Source organism: Coregonus clupeaformis, chromosome 4, assembly GCF_020615455.1.
Source record: "Coregonus clupeaformis isolate EN_2021a chromosome 4, ASM2061545v1, whole genome shotgun sequence".
In the NCBI taxonomy this organism is placed as follows: Eukaryota; Metazoa; Chordata; class Actinopteri; order Salmoniformes; family Salmonidae; genus Coregonus; species Coregonus clupeaformis.
Window position 1 is genome coordinate 18,911,690 of NC_059195.1, and position 20,110 is coordinate 18,931,799.

The 20,110-nt window shown below is 43.4% G+C and overlaps 1 protein-coding gene across 5 annotated transcripts in view; it reads right to left on the bottom strand.

Annotated features, from left to right (window-relative positions):
* tanc1b (tetratricopeptide repeat, ankyrin repeat and coiled-coil containing 1b) overlaps positions 1 to 20,110 on the bottom strand; it is a 194,654-nt gene that overhangs the window by 96,319 nt on the left and 78,225 nt on the right. For all 5 annotated transcript variants that reach the window (XR_006657757.1, XM_045210453.1, XM_045210455.1 and 2 more), the window contains exon 4: positions 10,522 to 10,629. Coding sequence is in view for 4 of the 5 variants with exons in the window: in XM_045210453.1 (XP_045066388.1) it covers positions 10,522 to 10,629 (108 nt within the window). In the remaining variant the exon portion in view is untranslated. The remainder of the gene's footprint in view (positions 1 to 10,521; positions 10,630 to 20,110) is intronic.

Below are 20,110 nucleotides of genomic sequence, written 5' to 3' on the forward strand. Positions count from 1 at the left end.
CAAGGCTAAATCCTCCTCCCTCAATTTCCATTTCACCATAATTGTGACGGTACAGTAGGCTACATCATGTCATACACCCCGATGCCTTTCGATAATGGTATAAATGTGTGGGTGTTTTTGAAAACCTCAACGATTACTATTCCAATGGTAATTGACTGAACAGCCGAGCAGCATTATTCAATTCAATCATAACATAAATATATGAAGGGTTTGACCTCGGGAAGGCCTGCAACAAATTGTCTAAACAACAAATGAGCCACTTAATAGAGGAAACTAGGAACAAGGCAGAGAGGATGTGGAACCAAAATGGCTACCAGTCCTACTAACTAACAAGCGTCCTCATCAAGAGGTATCCAAGGATGAAAATGAGTTCCTTGTGCTTGCTCCATCCAAATAGACGTTTGTATCTCCTCCTAGCCTGGAGATATAGAAAAATAATAATTGGAAACCACTCTGCTATTCAAATAATTGTAGGGAGAGGCAAAGCAAAAACAACATCATTATCTTCTACCTCGGCAGGCAGGCAGTTTACAAGACGGTAAACTTAGCAGCAGCCTTGGCAGTGAAGTGGTACAGGGGAAGGATGAGGGGAGGAGGGGGAGGTCTGTGAACGGGCCCAGGCCCCGCGGAGCTATCTGAGCCCCCTCTTCCTGCCGAGAAGTAAATGATCCAGCCGGCGCTCATTAGCAGCTTGGGTTACGTTACCAAACAGTGGAGCAAGTTTAATGAACACTTGATGAATGCTGCTTGCATCTCCAGTTTCCACACGGAGTTCAGAGGTGGAGGAGAGATGACGTCTCCCATTAGAATGCACTGGCCACTCCACGGGCGGCAGGTAGTCTCGACGTTAAGAGCGTTGGGCCAATAACCGAAAGATTGCTGGTTCGAATACCAGAGCCGACAAGGTGAAAAAGAAACCTGTTGCTGTGCCCTTGAGCAAGGCACTTAACCCTAATTGCTCAGGGGCGCTGTACAATGGTGACTCTGGCCGTAACCTCACTCCCTGCCGGTGTCTCAGGGGGAGTTAGGATATGCAACAAAAAAAACATTTCCATTACACACTTGTGTGTAACAGGACAAATACAAGCACCCCCCAAATTATTATTATAGTGCACATTCCACAACTGTACTACAGCTAGCTAGCCCGGTGCTGGAGCAGAGGCTGCTTTCTACATGGAAGGGCTGTTATGTGGATGGATAAGGGGGCAGGATGGAGTGCACTAGTGTAGGTAGGGGAGCAGTAGAGAGTGGAACAGGTAGAGTCAGTGGTATGTTAGAGAGGAGTTACCACAGAGCTTTCCCAGGCAAACTAGGAGGTGGATATGACAGGGCAATTGTAGCCACCTTGCTGCCGCTAGCTCTGTGATTACTGCTATTAGCGACAGACAGTCGACACTTGTCAAAACAAAGAGCCCTTTCACTCTCGACACTGTACACAACCTGTACTTAACGTTGAGGGACAGACAGTCAAAGACATTATGTAAATGGCAGACCTGACAGATGTCTGGACACAATCACATTCACAGAGTCTAGACAACAACAGAGGCTTATCTGTGCTACTAAAGGTCATGGAGGGGGAAGTTGAAATGTCATTTTCCTAACAAAACTGACAAAACTGAGGACTGCACAAAGGGCTTAATATGCCAAGGAAAGGGATACAAATATCAATGGTTACAGTTAACCATCATTAGGACCCATCCATCTAACATGTCATAGACATTTTCTTCTTGAAAAGGGACCGGTGAATCACAGCTGATGCCTGTATCCCAATCTGCGTTCAAAGACATCTTCATAAAGCGTCATCTACTGAAGGAGAGCTCTTATCTTAGACTATCATAGAGGTTTTAATTGCACTATTGTGGCAGTTCCTTGGTAATCAACAGCTGGTGAAAAACAGGGAAGATTCAGACCGACAGTACTGTAGCTTTTGGCTTTGAGATTCAAGGCTGTGAGATTGAGCGATTCAGCCTGAACAAAAACCAATAACATACTGTGTAGTCTGTCTATCTGGTGCCAATTAACAGGTGGTTTGTCATCCAGAACCGATTAATCTAACTATTCCCAGGCAACTTACTTTTCTCATACTAACATGCTGTTTGAGAGACTGATCATTCCTGATAAAGACGGCTAATTACTGTCTTTAACAAGGAGGTGCCTGGTGATGATGTCATCACACATTTACTGTAACGGTAGCTCCCTGAGAGAGGTTTGTCCTCTGGGCTCGGCTGGTTCGTGCCAAGGCCCCAGCAGTGTGGATGTGAAATCCTGATTCGGATCGCCTACTTCTGCCTGATGAGAAGTTTGGGCTGAGGAAATGAGAACATGCTGGAGGAGGTGGACGTGGAGTTGCATTAAGACACAGCAGCACCACACTACTGCATTGTTGATGGCCACACACACACACACACACACACACAAGGGTCGTATTCATTAGTGCACACCATAACAAAACGTTTTGCAACGGAAAACCAAAACAAGTGTGTCTTATTGGACAAGTTCAGGTAATCCCTCCCAATTTCAATCTGTTTTCTTCCGTTTGGTGCCTAATGAACATGACCAAAGAGCATCATCTGGCTGTGCTAATAGAGAAGATAAATTATCTTTGGGGAAAATGCCCCCACTGGTTAAAGATACATTTAGGAATCTCACCATATGAACTAAATATATGGGATACAGTAAATGTTAACTGAGAGAGAACAGAGAGAGAGAACAGAGAGCAAGAGAACAGAGAGAACAGACAGCGAGAACAGGGAGAGAAAGAGAGAATAGAGAGAGAGAATAGACTGAGAGAATAGTGAGAGAACAGAGAGAGAACAGTCCTGATTAACAGAGACAGACCTCAGGGGGAACGTGAGGAACGACCACAGCTGAGACAACGCTGACAACGTGGTCAGTCTCAGCTGTGGTCCTTCCTCACGTTCCCCCTTGAGGTCTGTCTTTCTGCCACACACACGCACACACAACATGCATGGCAGACACATACACAAACGGTCACAATATTCATGACATGCACGCACACACACGCAAGCCTTTTGGAGTGCTGGAAACTGTATCCTTCTTCAAAGACAGAGCAAAGTGAGATCCCTTCACTCCAGAGTCCAGACACACATTTATTTTCTTAGTCTCTCTCAACCCCATCATTCACGTTCAGTAATAAGGAAAGACCATTTTAAACCCGACAGCCCAACCCAAAACAAAATGTGTCTCCTGGGTGTTCGTGGTATCCATTAAACAAAACATAAAAGACTGGAATAGTCCAAAACACATTCACAGAGAAAAGAATATTCAGCGTTTCCTGTGACGTATAGGGCCTAGCGCATAAACAAACTCCCCAAACGCTCCACAAAGCCCCCTCTCTGTTCCCTTCAGTCACCCAGCAGTCCCTCTCTTTCTCTCTTTCATTCTCCATCCATTGGAGATGCTATGAAACGTAGCTTTCATAAAGTTGGAGATGAGGAATCGTTTAGAACAAAAATACTCCTCACAACTCATCTGATCCGCTGCTGTCTTGATCCGGTTCTAAATGTCACACAGTTCTCATGCTACAAACTTCCGATGGATATTCCATTCATTCCTAACCCGGCATTCTGATCCTCTCTGACAGCATTCCAAAGTGACACTGACCTTGTTACAAGCCCTCTTACTTGACCCCTGGGGGTCACATGATTTGTGTAACCTCTCAGGGCCATCCTAGGCCAAATATGTGCGCCAGTCAGTGTACAGTTGTCTGTCAGTGAGATGCTATACACATTAGGGCTGGGCGATATATACCGTATTTTACTATATACCGGTATTGATGCACGGATCAGTTTGGGTTTTTACTTTACCTTCTATAACGGTATTTGAATGTTTGGTTTGTTAAATGTGATATGCTGTGTGTAACGTTCATTTTTATGCTACTTGTGTCACGCCCTGACATAGAGATCTCTAGTTGGTTTGGTCAGGGTGTGAATATCTATGTGTAGATCTATGTTATCTATTTCTATGTTGGCCGGGTGTGGTTCCCAATCAGAGGCAGCTGTCGATCGTTGTCTCTGATTGGGGATCATACTTAGGTAGCCATTTTGCCTACCTATGTTGTGGGATCTTGTTTCAGTTTGGTTTGTTGGATGTTTAGCCTTTTGAACTTCACGTTCTGTTGGATTTTGTTATTTTGTCGGTGTTTATATAATAAACAACTATGTACGCATACCACGCTGCACCTTGGTCCAATCCTTTATACAACGAACGTGACAACTTGAGTCATCCCTCTCCGCTCTCTCGCTCCATGCCGCTTTCCACACAGACCTAGCCCCGCCCCCTGTCACTCAAATAACGTGTTTGTTGTTGCTTGACCACGAGACACTTGCGTTCAGTCTGCATGGTCAATGCAGCACAATGTTGATGAAAACAATGTTGTTTCCACTTTGCTTCTTAATATAAATCCACAAGCGTTCTATAATTACACTGTTAGTTTGTGTTTCTTACATCTGCAAACAGCTAGTCTGTCTTTTCTTAGCAAGGTAAACCGTGTTAGCCACTAATGCTAATCGCTAGTTAGCTGGCTAGCTAGCTAATAAATGTACTGATTCAGAGCAAACATAGCTAGCTATACAAACTGATACCAGTGATGGTGTAGGCCTAAATCAGCATGTTGTTTGTGCAACATTATCTTCTAAATCAAAGAGGAATAGGCGAAGCAAAGATTATAGGGTCCCTAGGAAACACTGACCATCACTTTGGTCACAATAACTCCTCCCTGGCATTTTTTTAAATTCCTTGTCATGTCAAACAACACTGCATTCAAAGTGACCACTATTATTTATATTCTAACTATAGTAAGAAATGCAGAAATTGATGGAAATGCAGGAAATTATTTTTGGTTGAAGTTGAATGGAACAGTATAAAACAATCAGAATGGAGAAAGTCCCATTGAAATCACTTGGAATTTGTGTTGCCACCCTAGGGTCATGCACTACTCATAATGCAAATATGATTATTTTATTATTCAAAAACATAAAATACCGTCAAAATACTCCCACAGAACTAACACACGCTTATTGTTGACACAGGAATGGATGAATGACAAATAGGAACACATTCTTGTAACATAGCCAACCTCATGGAACACATTTCAAGGCACACAAGTGTAATGGACATGAAAAGAAGACTGATCTCACTGGAGTCTATAGCAGTGTGTGTGTGTGCATGCGTGTACGTCCACAGTTCAGTGCACCTGGGCCTCACCATGCTGACAGCTAATCTACACCAATTAGGCCTCATTACAGAGTTCTTATAAAGTGCCTAACTGTACATGCTTTTATGCCATTACTGAAATATGTTGATTAATTCCTAGTGCTGAGCGATTAGTGCTTTTTGAGGTCGGTTTGGTTTCGGTTCAATTATTAAAAAATAATCACGGTTTTAGATTTCAAATTCTTTTTTTAACATTAAATGCACTATGATTATGTGGGTTGTAATGCTGTAACAACACAGAATAAAACGATTAATAAAAGTCCCATGATGGTGGTCACTGCCCATTACTGATTATCACTTATTAACCATAATTTATTCACATTACTTTAATAAATAATTTCAGTTGTTGTGTATATTATGTGTTTTATTCTATGACTTTATTATTTCATTCCAAGTCATCTTCTAATTTCTATAGAGCTGTCTGACAAAATCACTATTTTAGTATTTCTTCAAAGTAAATAAGGCATACTTTTATGACTTCTGAATACCAACTATCAATCACTTAGAGATATCTTGCGAAGCAACTGCTCTCGATTATGCATTCTTCTGTAGGCGTGCCATGGATTATGGTCATTGTAGTTAATTACCATGGTTTCTGCGCTAAACTATGTTGAATATTGGCCTGTTGGAAACTACAACAGCTTGATCTGATTTCTCTCTAGAGAAACTGCATTGAGCTCGCAGAAAAAAACGGAACGAAATGGAATTCAAATAATTGAACTGACGTCGGTAAATTAGTTGTTTAAAAAAATAAAATAAAAACAACATCTTGGTTAATCGCTCAGCACTACTAATTCCTCATGTCGGTGTTATTCCTCGGCAGTCCAAACTCCTCCTTTTATGGTAAGTGCTCTAGATGAGGCGTGAGAAGTACGAGGCGGGTGGAGCTACACACTGCATGTATTAGCAGCCCCTGACACAGAACATGCCGAGAGAGAGCTCCCTCCACATACCCTACTAAGGCTTGAACACTTGTCATTTTCCCCTGCTGTTCGGTACACTTCATCTGAGTCCCAAATGGCACCCTTATCTCTATTTAGTACACTGCTTTCGACCAGGGCCCTGCTCAAAAGAAGTGTACTACATAGGGAATAGGGTGCCATTTGGGACGCATCCTTCTTCACCAGGGCAAGTCAGATGGTTCAAAATCTCCATGGCCTGGAGTAGTGGTATAGCCTACAGTACAGAGATGTCCGGAGACTCCAGATCTGCCACACATTTTCCATTGCGTGAAGAGCCCATTTTGGCACGGAGCTGAAACCTAAGAAGGGAGCGCTACGCTGAGCATCTCTGTGTGCACAAGCTCTAGCACAAGCAGGGTTAAGACAACGTTGGGCCGGCCCCTCTCCTGTAAACACATGTTGGTGGCAGAGTGCAGGGGGGGTGGGCTGGAGAGGTGCTGGGGTCACCAGGCCTGCTGTGAAAGGAATGTCAGGAGGAATGGTGCTAGGGGGGTTAAATATGAAGGAAATGTATCAGGAGGGGGTGGGGGAGCAAACTCAGGCCAGGTTATTTTGGGATTTGTTTGATGACACAGAGAGCCTGGGACTGACCCTACTGGAAACCTTCAACATTCAACAAAGTTGTTATGAGCATCGTAACATAGAGTAAAACACCGTGGCTGTGTTTGAGATAGGGAAACAGTGAAGCTGCTCAGCAGCAGCAGCAACCCAATGCTGCCGCGTGTCCAGCGGGACAAGCTTAGTATCGGAGCCATCACTGTCCCACGGTAGCCCTGTCTAAGCTCTAAGACTCTGAGCCAACTGCCACGGCCCGGACACAGAACCACCCTCCAACCCTGGTATGTTCCAGTACACACTGGTTGCGTGCCAAATGGCACCCTATTCCCTTTATAGTGCCCTACTTTTGACCCATATGACCCCTATAGGCTCTGGTCAAAAGTAGTGCACTATATAGGGAATAGGGTGCCATTTTGGACGTTCCCACGACTCTGCCCTATAATGGGTTCCTTCCAATTGTTACATGAGCCAAATACAATGAGAGGGCATCTCCGAGTTCCCTGTCTAAAGATAACGCAGCCCACACTCCATTTACAGCCTATGGGAGGAATTAAACTCCACCCTGCTCTGGAAATCAAAACAGAGCAGTAAGTGGAACACTACCCTTACCAACACAAACACACAGACACAGACGCGCACGCACACACACACACACATACACGGACAGACGTGCGCTCGCAAACACACACACAAGCAGATGAATCTATTCAACTCCCCATCACACTCCAATCAAATCAAAAGCTTGTGCAAGCCTACTGTATACATTTAACCATATGTTAGCGAAAACATTCCTTCATTATGTTCCAAACACAGAGTGTAGCAAAACAGCCAGACTACACCAGACTGTATTTGGATAAGAGAGAGTGCATGTTAGAACCAGTGGAGGCTCCTCAGAGGAGGAAGGGGAGGACCATCTGTAATGAATACTCAGGGAGAAAAAGGTGTAGATTCACGCGCAGAGCACGACAGGTGTTCATTTTGCCTTCGCAGAAGGCAGGAATCGTGGTCACAGGTAGGCAAACAGGCAGGTGAATCAAAACTAGGACTGAAGGCTATAACTGGTTCTCACAAACGAGCTAGAAAAAGGCTTAGTAGAGTCAAAACAAACAATATCTCACAAGGCACAAACAGAATGAACTGAACTAAATAAGGAGCTGATGAGACCAGGTGAGTAACAAACACAGGTGAAATCAATGAACAAAAATGAAAGACAGGGCTACGTTCAAGAACACAAGGTGAACTAAGAAAATAAATACAGAACCTTACACCATCCTCCTCAGTGAATTTCATAAAAAGTAAAATAGTGAAACATGAAAAATGTAATATTTTTTAGATAAAGCTATACTAAATATATTCACGTTACCAAATTATTGATTAAAACACACTGTTTTGCAATGAAGGTCTACAGTGGCCTCAAGAGCACTCCATAGGGAAGCACCAGGGTGTAGCTAGTTTCCGTCCTCCTCTGGATACATTGACTTCAAAACAAAACATAGGAGGCTCATGGTTCTCACCCCCTTCCATAGACTTACACAGTAATTATGACAACTTCCGGAGGACATCCTCCAACCTATCAGAGCTTGTGTAGCATGAACTGACATGCTGTCCACCCAATCAAAGGATCAGAGAATTAATCTAGTACTGAAAGCATAAGCTACAGCTAGCCAGCACTGCATTGCATAAAATGTGGTGAGTAGCTGACTTAAAGAGAGAAAGACAATAGTTGAACAGTTTTGAACAAATGTATTTCTTCAAAAATGAAGGGGGAGCAAGAGAGAGAGAGAGAGAGAGAGAGAGAGATATATTCCGTTACATTTTTTTCACTTAATTAGCTAGCGAATGCAGCTAGCTAGTTTAGCCTACTCAAACACCCGGCTCAGAGAGGGATGCTATGCTAGCTATCTGGCTACGGCTACCCAACACTGGAACTCTTCCAAGTCAAAGTAAGATTTGGGTTTTATTAATTTATTGCCACCGGGGCCCGCCAGTGTAACTGCTAAACTGCTTGTTGTACACAGTACTGCATGATTGCAGTGGGTTTACTAACGCGTTAGTTCTAGTAGCTATGTTGACTATGACGTTAGCTAATATGGTGACAACGATGTAAGCTGTGTGTAGCCGTTATGGTATGAAGGTTTGGCTTGGAAAGGTTTTTTCACCTGGTCACAGACAGCTGTTGTGTTGTCCACTGAAGTCCACAAGCAAAGGGAAAAGGTGAGAGGAGGACAGCACGTAGATGCGAATTATTCAACGAGCAAAGTGATCATGCTGTTTGTATGTGGCTGCTATGAAAGTGAACTGTGTTAGCGGGTGATCAGGGGTGTAATCATTCCGCTGATTCTGTTGAAAACTTTTCATAAACGGAAGCAAATGGAACGAAACGGGGATAAACATACCTACATTTGTCCAATAGAAACTCTTGTACACCCTAGATCAGCTAGATGCAAGCAAGAGTGTGCAAGGCGGTATTGAACGGGTCACCCTTGATTACTCACATTTTTCTCTCATCCTGTGCACCTATGTTGTAAACTTTCATTAATAGGCTAGGTTGTAGCAACCTCATAATGGGTATAGGGACAATTTTAGTATCATGTAGTAGCCAAAACCTAGCGATGTTACATTATAAATAAATTGGTCATTTAGCAGACGCTCTTATCCAGAGCGACTTACAGGAGCAATTAGGGTTAAGTGCCTTGCTCAAGTGCACATCGACAGATTTTTCACCTAGTCGGCTCGGGGATTAGAACCAGCGACCTTTCGGTTACTGGCACAACGCTCTTAACCACTAAGCTACCTGCCGCCCCTACATTGAGCTGGGTGAATGGAATATGAATGACAGTCATCCAATATGCTGTAACAGAAATAAAGCCATGCTCATAAAAAAATAATCGTCCTCCCTAATCTTAAATGGCACCGACCTCCACTGGTTAGAACAGCACTCGTAGCTAGATACACAATTACACAGACCACTCATACAGTGACTGACACTCCCATAAAACAAACACAAACCTGCGCATGACCCCATTATACACACACTTTGTGTATAACACACACACTCTGTAGAAAACACACTCTGTAGAAAACACAACACACTCTGTAGAATAGACACTCTGTAGAATACACACTCTGTAGAATACACACTCTGTAGACTAGACACTCTGTAGAACACACTCTGTTGAACACACAATGTGTAGAACACACTCTGTAGAACACACACTCTGTCGAACACACACTCTGTAACAGGCTTTGTACAACACACACTTTAGAATAGACACTCTGTAGAACACACACTCTGTAGAACACACACTCTGTAGAATATACACTCTGTAGAACACACACTCTGTAGAACACACACTCTGTAACAGGCTTTGTACAACACACACTTTAGAACACACACTCTGTAGAATATACACTCTGTAGAACACACACTCTGTAGAACACACACTCTGTAACAGGCTTTGTACAACACACACTCTGTCGAACACACACTCTGTCGAACACACACTCTGTCGAACACACACTCTGTCGAACACACACTCTGTCGAACACACACTCCAAACAGCTCCAGAGTCAGAACCCTGGAGAATTCCAGAGGATGAGACAGACAGAACCGGTGTCAGATTCAGGACTTTAAAACCCCCAGTCAGTCTTTCTCATTCCATCTCCTTCAGTGCCTATCACAGCCAAACCCTATAGAAAACACACACACACACACACACACACACACACACACACACACACACACAAACACCCAGAGTACACTCACCATTGTGGGAGGACTCTGTCTTGCTGTCAGCCACTTTCCTCAGCGCTGAGACGATGGAGTCCCCGGGAACGCGAGGACTCTCCACATACTTGGGCTTCCTGATTGGACCTTCAGGCAGAGCGCAGCGAGAGAGAGAGAAGGAGGGAGAAAGAGAGAGAGAGCGTTGAGAGTTCTCGCTGGATGAACTTTTTCCAGATGGAAATTCGATGCGGGACGGGCTCGGCGGAGCTCCGTGTGGCTCACAGACTCGTATGGTCCACAGAGAGAGAGAGAGAGACACACACAGCTAGCTCCCTGTGCTGATAGCAGCTCTGCTCTGTCTGACAGCCTGGAGAGAAAGACAGAGCTGCAGACACCCAGCAGTAACACACACACACCGGCCAGCTCCGGGGAATGCAAACTACTGCAGCAGGAAACCACAGCAATTAGACTCTTAGAAACTTTGTTATGTGTGCGTGCGTGTGTGTGTGTGCTTGCATGAGATGGTGTGTAACTTGCGGTAAGGTAAAGTGTGCTGCTGTTGGCATGTATGGGATTAGGAGAGAGTGGTTTGTAGAATGAGGTCCAGGTTGCGTCCCATCAGGTGTTGTTTCTGGGACAGGAGCTAAGGATCCTCAGGAGGGTCTCTGTTCTGTCCCCCCAGTGAGGACGACTGAGATTAGTGTACTGCTCTCTCTCTCCTCTCCTCTGACTGACAGGATTAGAAGCACCTTCTCCCATGGTACACTATTCCCTACATAGTGTGCTACTTTTGACCAAGTCTCTGGTCAAAAGTAGTGCACTATATAAGGAATAGGGTGTAACTTGGGATGCAGAACTGTTCCCTGCCTGTCTTTATAATCCAACCTGGCCCCGCCGGAGGCATCGCTCCGTAGCAACTGTAGTGTGTGTGTGTGTGTTTTGTGTGCGCACATGCACGCGTGCGTGTGTCTGTGTGTGACTGTACGTGTGTGTGTGCATCTGCACTCACACCCCTGATCCCAGGGCAGACTGCAGGGCCAAGCCATTCAAAAGGAGGCTGCCTGCTATTCTATTCTTCCTGTGACAGCAGCACTATCAAAGGACATCTCTGAACAACCATGCTTTCACACACACAGCCTGCCTCCCACTGCCATGAAAAGACAGCATGAGAGATGCTTCTACAAAACCTAAATGTGTATAGCACTGGCAACAAGGAATAATGAGTATACAGCACATATTGTTTGTCTGAGGGCATCAGTACAGTCAACCCTGAGTAGAAAGTGCACATCTTTAAAATATAATGCAGCAACAACAAACAAGTGTTACTACAACATAAATACAGCAATCATGGCTGATAAATACAGATCCAGATGAGCAAGAAACCTGACCAAAAGGCAGTGGGTGAAAAACAATGAATACCAGGAAGTAAACGGAAATGGTATGCATTCCTTCCTTCCACATTGACCTACTGTAACCCAATCGAGTTATCCTCTAGTGTTCTGTAATCAGATGACTGCATGTGTAACCCCAGCCATAACAGAAAGATTAGATGGAGAGAGAGAGATTGCCGTTTCCCATTCCCACATCATATCCACCCCCACCTCTGTGTGTGTCTGTCTGTGTGTACGTGTTAGCGCTCCCTCCCTCTGACTCAGAATGAACATTGGTCCGGCCAGTGCCATGCTATGCTGCTGTGAAACCATCTCGCTTCCCCCATCTGTGATCTTGTCCTCAGATACGGTTCCAGCCAGCAGCCAGCAATGTTAAAGCACTGGAACCAACCACCAGTCCCCACCATGCCGCTTCAGCTTGATTCATACTGCCATCTATGGATCTAGAACTTGAAATGCATAGAGCGTAGCCAGGGCTACACGGCCAACTGCTGTGGCATGTGGTAATCATCAGGAATGTCTATTTGTCCTACGTCAATAGCATTGATAAAACGATATGAGATATGCGGGTGTATGCGTGTAAATTAGTGGTATTATACATATCATAGAAGAAAATCCCAATCTTTAGAGTGGGAAACAGCGCATAAAGAGGAGCAAAGAGCACCCAAACAGGCACATCACCAATCCAGTGACCGAGCACGGGAGCTCAGTGACCGAGCACGGGAGCTGCCTAGAACTAACGTTCTACAATGCCAGGGAGAAAGATGTTTCTGGAGCACCACCAACTAGGCTGGATCTCTTTCAACTAAACCACGTGAGCTGAAGTCTGAACCCGTCTGATCTGTCTGTGGCTGGCCTCCATCAGGACGTACCTGGCCAAGTCAGCTTCTTGGCTGAGGATAGGGTTTCAAAATTGCGGGAACTTTCAGAAAATTCCCAGGTTTTCCAGAAATCATGGTTGGAAGATTCCTGGAATCAGGATGGAATAAGTTGGACATTTTGGGAATCCTCCAACCAGAATTTCTGGAAAAGGTTCCCGCAATTCCCGGTAAACAGTCTGCATAAGACTCCAGGAGGAGGAGTCACACAGAGCCAATTAGCTAGGGGGAAGAGAGGAGACAGACCACGCTGTTTTAGATAGTAGATTTACTAAGTCGAGGTCAACATCTCAGAATAATCACCAACCCACTAATGCATTCACTTCATTCAAGTATTTAATTTCTACGCACACAGTTTGCCATGATGACTTGAATAATACCAACCACATGCTTGAAAGTTGCGATATTGTCAAAGGAGTGAATCCACTCAAGCAGAAACCGAAATTTACATTTTAGTCATTTAGCAGACGCTCTTATCCAGAGCGACTTACAGGAGCAATTAGGGTTAAGTGCCTTGCTCAAGGGCACATCGACAGATTTTTCACCTAGATGGCTCGGGGATTAGAACCAGCACCCTTTCGGTTACTGGCACAACGCTCTTAACCACTAAGCTACCTGCCGCCCCAATGTGACTGTACTAAGGTCAAATCAAGTTAAAAGGCTTGATAATGTAGATGGTGAGGTATAGGAAATACTAGTACTTTCAGGTCTGAGCTTAGAGTCAGAGGACAAAATGCAGAGTTTTTTCCACCAAAATCTAATCTCCAAGATGTAAGAGTCTTTCATGTTTCCCTAGAAGCCTTTATCAATGGCTGCCTGCCCCCTGAGAGAGCCTTTAGAGCGCTGCTATTCTGCACTGAAGACCTGCCCAATGAGAAATTGCATTGTTTAATAAGCATGAAAAAGGCTGGAGAGTGAGTGAGTGAGGGCGTTGAGATGTTGTAATGGACAGACCAAGGAGGAGCAGACATTACGCCAGCTCCCTCTGTCTCTCTTAAGACTGTGTGCATCCCAAAAGGCATCCTTTTCCCTATATAGTGCACTACTTTTGATGGGCTCTGGAGAATAGGGTGCCAAACCACCATGTTCCTCTTCACACAGCCTCATCCACCATAAGAGCCTGTCTCTCTCCACTTCCCACTCCCCACACAGACAGACCACCCCAGGAGCCAAAATCACATCGACTCTCTGAGCCAATCTTAACAAATTAAAATGCATGAGCCAAATTCGTTGCTCTCAGCAGACCCGTCGCAGAGAGGACAAATAAGTATTATCTCAATGTGATGTCCTCTAACGGCGACCATGAGCTCATCACAGGAGGGGAAGAAAGCAGAAAGAATCGGAATTGACCATAGAGAGGGTGGGAGGGAGGGTGGGAGAGGAAAGGAAAATGCCATAACAACAGTCCTATGGAAAACAAACCAGGGTCGTATTCATTAGCACACACCGTAGCAAAACATAGCAAAACTTGTTATTGGACAAGTTCAGGTAGTCCTTCTCTGTTTCACTCTGTTTGCTTCTGTTTTGTGCCTAATTAACACAACCCAGGAACAAGGCAGTTTCTTTACAAAGCACATCTATGGGGCTTTATTCAGCATAACTGTGATGGTTCAGTTGGTTTGAAAGACTTGTTAAAGGGACAAAAACAGGTGGCAGGACATGCAGAATTCCTGCCATATACAACATAATGCTATCCATGATTCGACCTGTGTAAACAACACACTATCAAACAACAGCCTACTATTTAGTGTGTCTTCCTGGTTGTTGAACAAAATAGTCTGGAATCCAATGTGGACAAGAGACACCAGACACACTACACCTGAGAGACCAGGGCCCTGTTCGAATACTTCAATCCTGCATCCTTCCTTCCTTGAAGTAATCACAGATCTGAATGGGTTGGATGACACACGAATGTGCGCACGCACAAACACGACCGCCTGTCACTCGACCTTAGACAACAGCAAGCCCTCCATGGCATGCACATGAGCTATTACGCTACATTAACGTAGTTTAGAAAAGCACTCAAATGTAAAAATATTGTCAGGTCGGATGATGTTCATCCCTAATGAGGACTGGGGTGATTATCTACACTTTCAAAACATCTTTAATGAGTATTTCCACATTCTTTAAGATGCACTCTGACTTATTAACGTTTCAACTCTTCATGAAAGACAACATGGCTCTTTGTGGCAACAAGAAAAGGAGGCCTGACAATACCCTTCTTTCTGCTGTCAGGACGTCATTCCACAGCTCAGTAGTGAAACAGAATGTATTCAGTCTGAGATAAAAGAGGGTTGGAAATAAAGATTTGCAACATAATGGATCCAGTTACAAGTGTAAGACATTGAGCATTGGTCAATTATTTTCTTACACAAAACTAATGGGGAGAGCGAGACACAGATCCCCTAGTGATCAGCTATTAGGCCTACTCTTTGCTCTTCTATTACATTTTACATTTTAGTCATTTAGCAGACGCTCTTATCCAGAGCGACTTACAGTTAGTGAGTGCATACATTTTTTATACTGGCCCCCCGTGGGAAACGAACCCACAACCCTGGCGTTACAAGCGCCATGCTCTACCAACTGAGCTACAGGGGACTTATTGTATATTGTAATAAACCCATTAGGCATCCTAGAAGAGAATTACTTCATTATAATCATGTTTGACATGCATGTACAGTGGGGAAAAAAAGTATTTAGTCAGCCACCAATTGTGCAAGTTCTCCCACTTAAAAAGATGATAGAGGCCTGTAATTTTCATCATAGGTACACGTCAACTATGACAGACAAATTGAGAAAAAAAATTCCAGAAAATCCCATTGTAGGATTTTTTATGAATTTATTTGCAAATTATGGTGGAAAATAAGTATTTGGTCACCTACAAACAAGCAAGATTTCTGGCTCTCACAGACCTGTAACTTCTTCTTTAAGAGGCTCCTCTGTCCTCCACTCGTTACCTGTATTAATGGCACCTGTTTGAACTTGTTATCAGTATAAAAGACACCTGTCCACAACCTCAAACAGTCACACTCCAAATTTCACAATGGCCAAGACCAAAGAGCTGTCAAAGGACACCAGAAACTAAATTGTAGACCTGCACCAGGCTGGGAAGACTGAATCTGCAATAGGTAAGCATCTTGGTTTGAAGAAATCAACTGTGGGAGCAATTATTAGGAAATGGAAGACATACAAGACCACTGATAATCTCCCTCGATCTGGGGCTCCACGCAAGATCTCACCCCGTGGGGTCAAAATGATCACAAGAACGGTGAGCAAAAATCCCAGAACCACACGGGGGACCTAGTGAATGACCTGCAGAGAGCTGGGACCAAAGTAACAAAGCCAACCATCAGTAACACACTACGCCGCCAGGGACTCAAATCCTGCAATGCGAGACGTGTCCCCCTGCTTAAGCCAGTACATGTCCAGGCCCGTCTGAAGTGCATTTGGATGATCCAGAAGAGGATTGGGAGAATGTCATATGGTCAGATGAAACCAAAATATAACTTTTTGGTAAAAACTCAACTCGTCATGTTTGGAGGACAAAGAATGCTGAGTTGCATCCAAAGAACACCATACCTACTGTGAAGCATGGGGTTGGAAACATCATGCTTTGGGGCTGTTTTTCTGCAAAGGGACCAGGACGACTGATCTGTGTAAAGGAAAGAATGAATGGGGCCATGTATCGTGAGATTTTGAGTGAAACCCTCCTTCCATCAGCAAGGGCATTGAAGATGAAACGTGGCTGGGTCTTTCAGCATGACAATGATCCCAAACACACCGCCCGGGCAACGAAGGAGTGGCTTCGTAAGAAGCATTTCAAGGTCCTGGAGTGGCCTAGCCAGTCTCCAGATCTCAACCCCATAGAAAATCTTTGGAGGGAGTTGAAAGTCCGTGTTGCCCAGCGACAGCCCCAAAACATCACTGCTCTAGAGGAGATCTGCATGGAGGAATGGGCCAAAATATCAGCAACAGTGTGTGAAAACCTTGTGAAGACTTACAGAAAACGTTTGACGTGTCATTGCCAACAAAGGGTATATAACAAAGTATTGAGAAACTTTTGTTATTGACCAAATACTTATTTTCCACCATCATATGCCAATAAATTCATAAAAAATCCTACAATGTGATTTTCTGGATTTTTTTTTCTCATTTTGTCTGTCATAGTTGACGTGTACCTATGATGAAAATTACAGGCCTCTCTCATCTTTTTAAGTGGGAGAACTTGCACAATTGGTGGCTGACTAAATACTTTTTTCCCCCACTGTATCATGATAATTACATGAGCATACATAGGCTACTTACTATTTTATTCATAACGTTATCATTCTGGACAATGCAATGCTTTTCTGAAACTAACCAGTATGGGGGAATTGCCAATGGGTATAATGCTTTCTACATGTTTAATAGTCATATCTATTCTCACCCTCTCTGTTGAGCTAAATTAATTATGCATGGTTAACTGCTGGGAATGCATGGTCTTGCATTAGAAAAAGCCCAAAGTCAAACATCTTGACATTAGGTGCTTCATAAAAACCTCCCTCTTCTACAGTATAATGTAGGCTATATTGAAATACTAGACAATTCTGACAGCAGTGGCCATATTGTTGTTATCCATGAAATATCTGAAACAATGGGTTTTGCAGAAAGAAACCCATCAGCAGGCACCATAGTATTGTTTTTCAGTATATTCATAAACATTTTATCTCTATTGGTCCTCATCAAAAGGGAATAAGGTGCCATTTGGGACGCATCACACAGCCTTTCTACCACAGCCCCTAGAAACACATCAATATCCCGCGAGGCAGTCAAGTAACTGCTGAGCTAATACTGTAGAGGTGACTTCAGGAGACTCTCCTCTGAGCATACTGTATGTAATTGGCTTTGAAGTGAAATTGCATCCCCTTGACAGAGACAAAAAAATATTTGTAAGACCCGATGGAAAGCTAAAGTAATGACAAATGTTACCAGAAGGAACATTTATGTTTTTTTGTAATAATTTATTATTTAAAATGTTCCATCTTTAAAATAGGGAGCCGAACATTGATTTGGATGAGAGACAAAAAAAACTATTTGGCAGACAGGGAGGGGGATAGCGGAGGGAAAATGAATATTGAGAAAACATTTAGCAGAGACTTGAGCATGGAAAAGAAAGTTGGCCTCTGATGAAAAGGCAATTATTAATATCAGTCATATTATGAAACTCTTGTGACAGATCCAGGGAGGTATATCCATTTAAGCGTTAACCTAACTGTAACCTAAGCATTAAATTAGCTGTATATATATTAGCCTATATTCTATTCATGTATTTGTTATTATTATCAAATATAGTGGAAAACACATAGCCATGCTAAACCATTACTGTAGCAGAGTTTTTCTGCATAGAAAAGTATTGGGCGGGCCGCCTAAGTCCAAACAGTAAAACCGTTTATTTTTATTTTTATATACAGTTGAAGTCGGAAGTTTACATACACTTAGGTTGGAGTCATTAAAACTTGTATTTCAATCACTCCACAAATTTCTTGTTAACAAACTATAGTTTTGGCAAGTCGGTTAGGACCTCTACTTTGTGCATGACACAAGTAATTTTTCCAACAATTGTTTACAGACAGATTATTTCACTTATGATTCACAATTCCAGTGGGTCAGAAGTTTACATACACTAAGTTGACTGTGCCTTTAAACAGATTGGAAAATTCCAGAAAATTATGTAATGGCTTTAGAAGCTTCTGATTGACATCATTTAAGTCAATTGGAGGTGTACCTGTGGATGTATTTCAAGGCCTACCTTCAAACTCAGTGCCTCTTTGCTTGACATCATGGTAAAAAAAATCAAAAGAAATCAGCCAAGACCTCAGACAATTATTGTAGACCTCCACAAGTCTGGTTCATCCTTGGGACCAATTTCCAAACGCCTGAAGGTACCACGTTAATCTGTACAAACAATAGTCCCAAGTATAAACACCATGGGACCACGCAGCCGTCATACCGCTCAGGAAGGAGACGCGTTCTGTCTCCTACAAATGAACGTACTTTGGTGTGAAAAGTGCAAATCAATCCCAGAACAACAGCAAAAGACCCTGTGAAGATGCTGGACTAAACAGGTACAAAAGTATCTATATCCACAGTAAAACGAGTCCTATATCGACATAACCTGAAAGGCCGCTCAGCAAGGAAGAAGCCACTGCTCCAAAACCGCCATAAAAAAGCCAGACTACGGTTTGCAACTGCACATGGGGACAAAGATCGTACTTTTTGGAGAAATGTTCTCTGGTCTGATGAAACAAAAATAGAACCGTTTGGCCATAATGACCATCGTTATGTTTGGAGGAAAAAGGGGGTGCTTGCAAGCCGAAGAACACCATCCCAACCGTGAAGCACGGGGGTGGCAGCATCATGCTGTGGGGGTGCTTTGCTGCAGGAGGGACTGGTGCACTTCACAAAATAGATGAAATCATGAGGAAGGAAAATTATGTGGATATATTGAAGCAACATCTCAAGACATCAGTCAGGAAGTTAAAGATTGGTCGCAAATGGGTCTTCCAAATGGACAATGACCCCAAGCATACTTCCAAAGTTGTGGCAAACTGGCTTAAGGACAACAAAGTCAAGGTATTGGAGTGGCCATCACAAAGCCCTGACCTACTATTATTCTGACATTTCACATTCTTAAAATAATGTGGTGATCCTAACTGACCTAAGACAGGGAATCTTTACTAGGATTACATGTCAGGAATTGTGAAAAACTGAGTTTAAATGTATTTGGCTAAGGTGTATGTAAACCTCCGACTTCACCTGTACCTTTCGGGATGGTAAAATGTTTTCAGTGTAAACTTAAAACCAGATATAATGTATGTAGGATCATCTTGAGAACTGACAATCACCAAAATCAAAGCTAGACAGTCAGGGAGAATCAAAAATTCAAAAGATGATGCATTAAGGAGTATTTTTGTCATGGAATGGGGCCCCCATTGATTTTGTTATAATATTTGAGTCACTCAGATAGCATAAGACCACGGCATAACCTAAGGCAAAATGTGTATAATTGCAGGAAATCGGCTTTAAAACAGATTATTTTTCTTTCCACCCCAATGCAAAATGTGTAGAATTGCAGGAAGTTAGCTTTAACACGGCAACATTTTGTCTCTGCGGCCAAGAAGAGGGCCTCTAAAATGTTTGGTCACGCCATTGGCCATGCCCACTGCCACACCCACCACCTAAGCCCCATTTTGATCCAGAAAAAACCCTGCTGTAATACTTAATCAAACGCTACCCGTCAGCCCTTATGACACAGTGCTCTATAAATTCTTTGTTGACATTAATACAATCTTCTGTGCGTTACCTATTGTACCAATATCC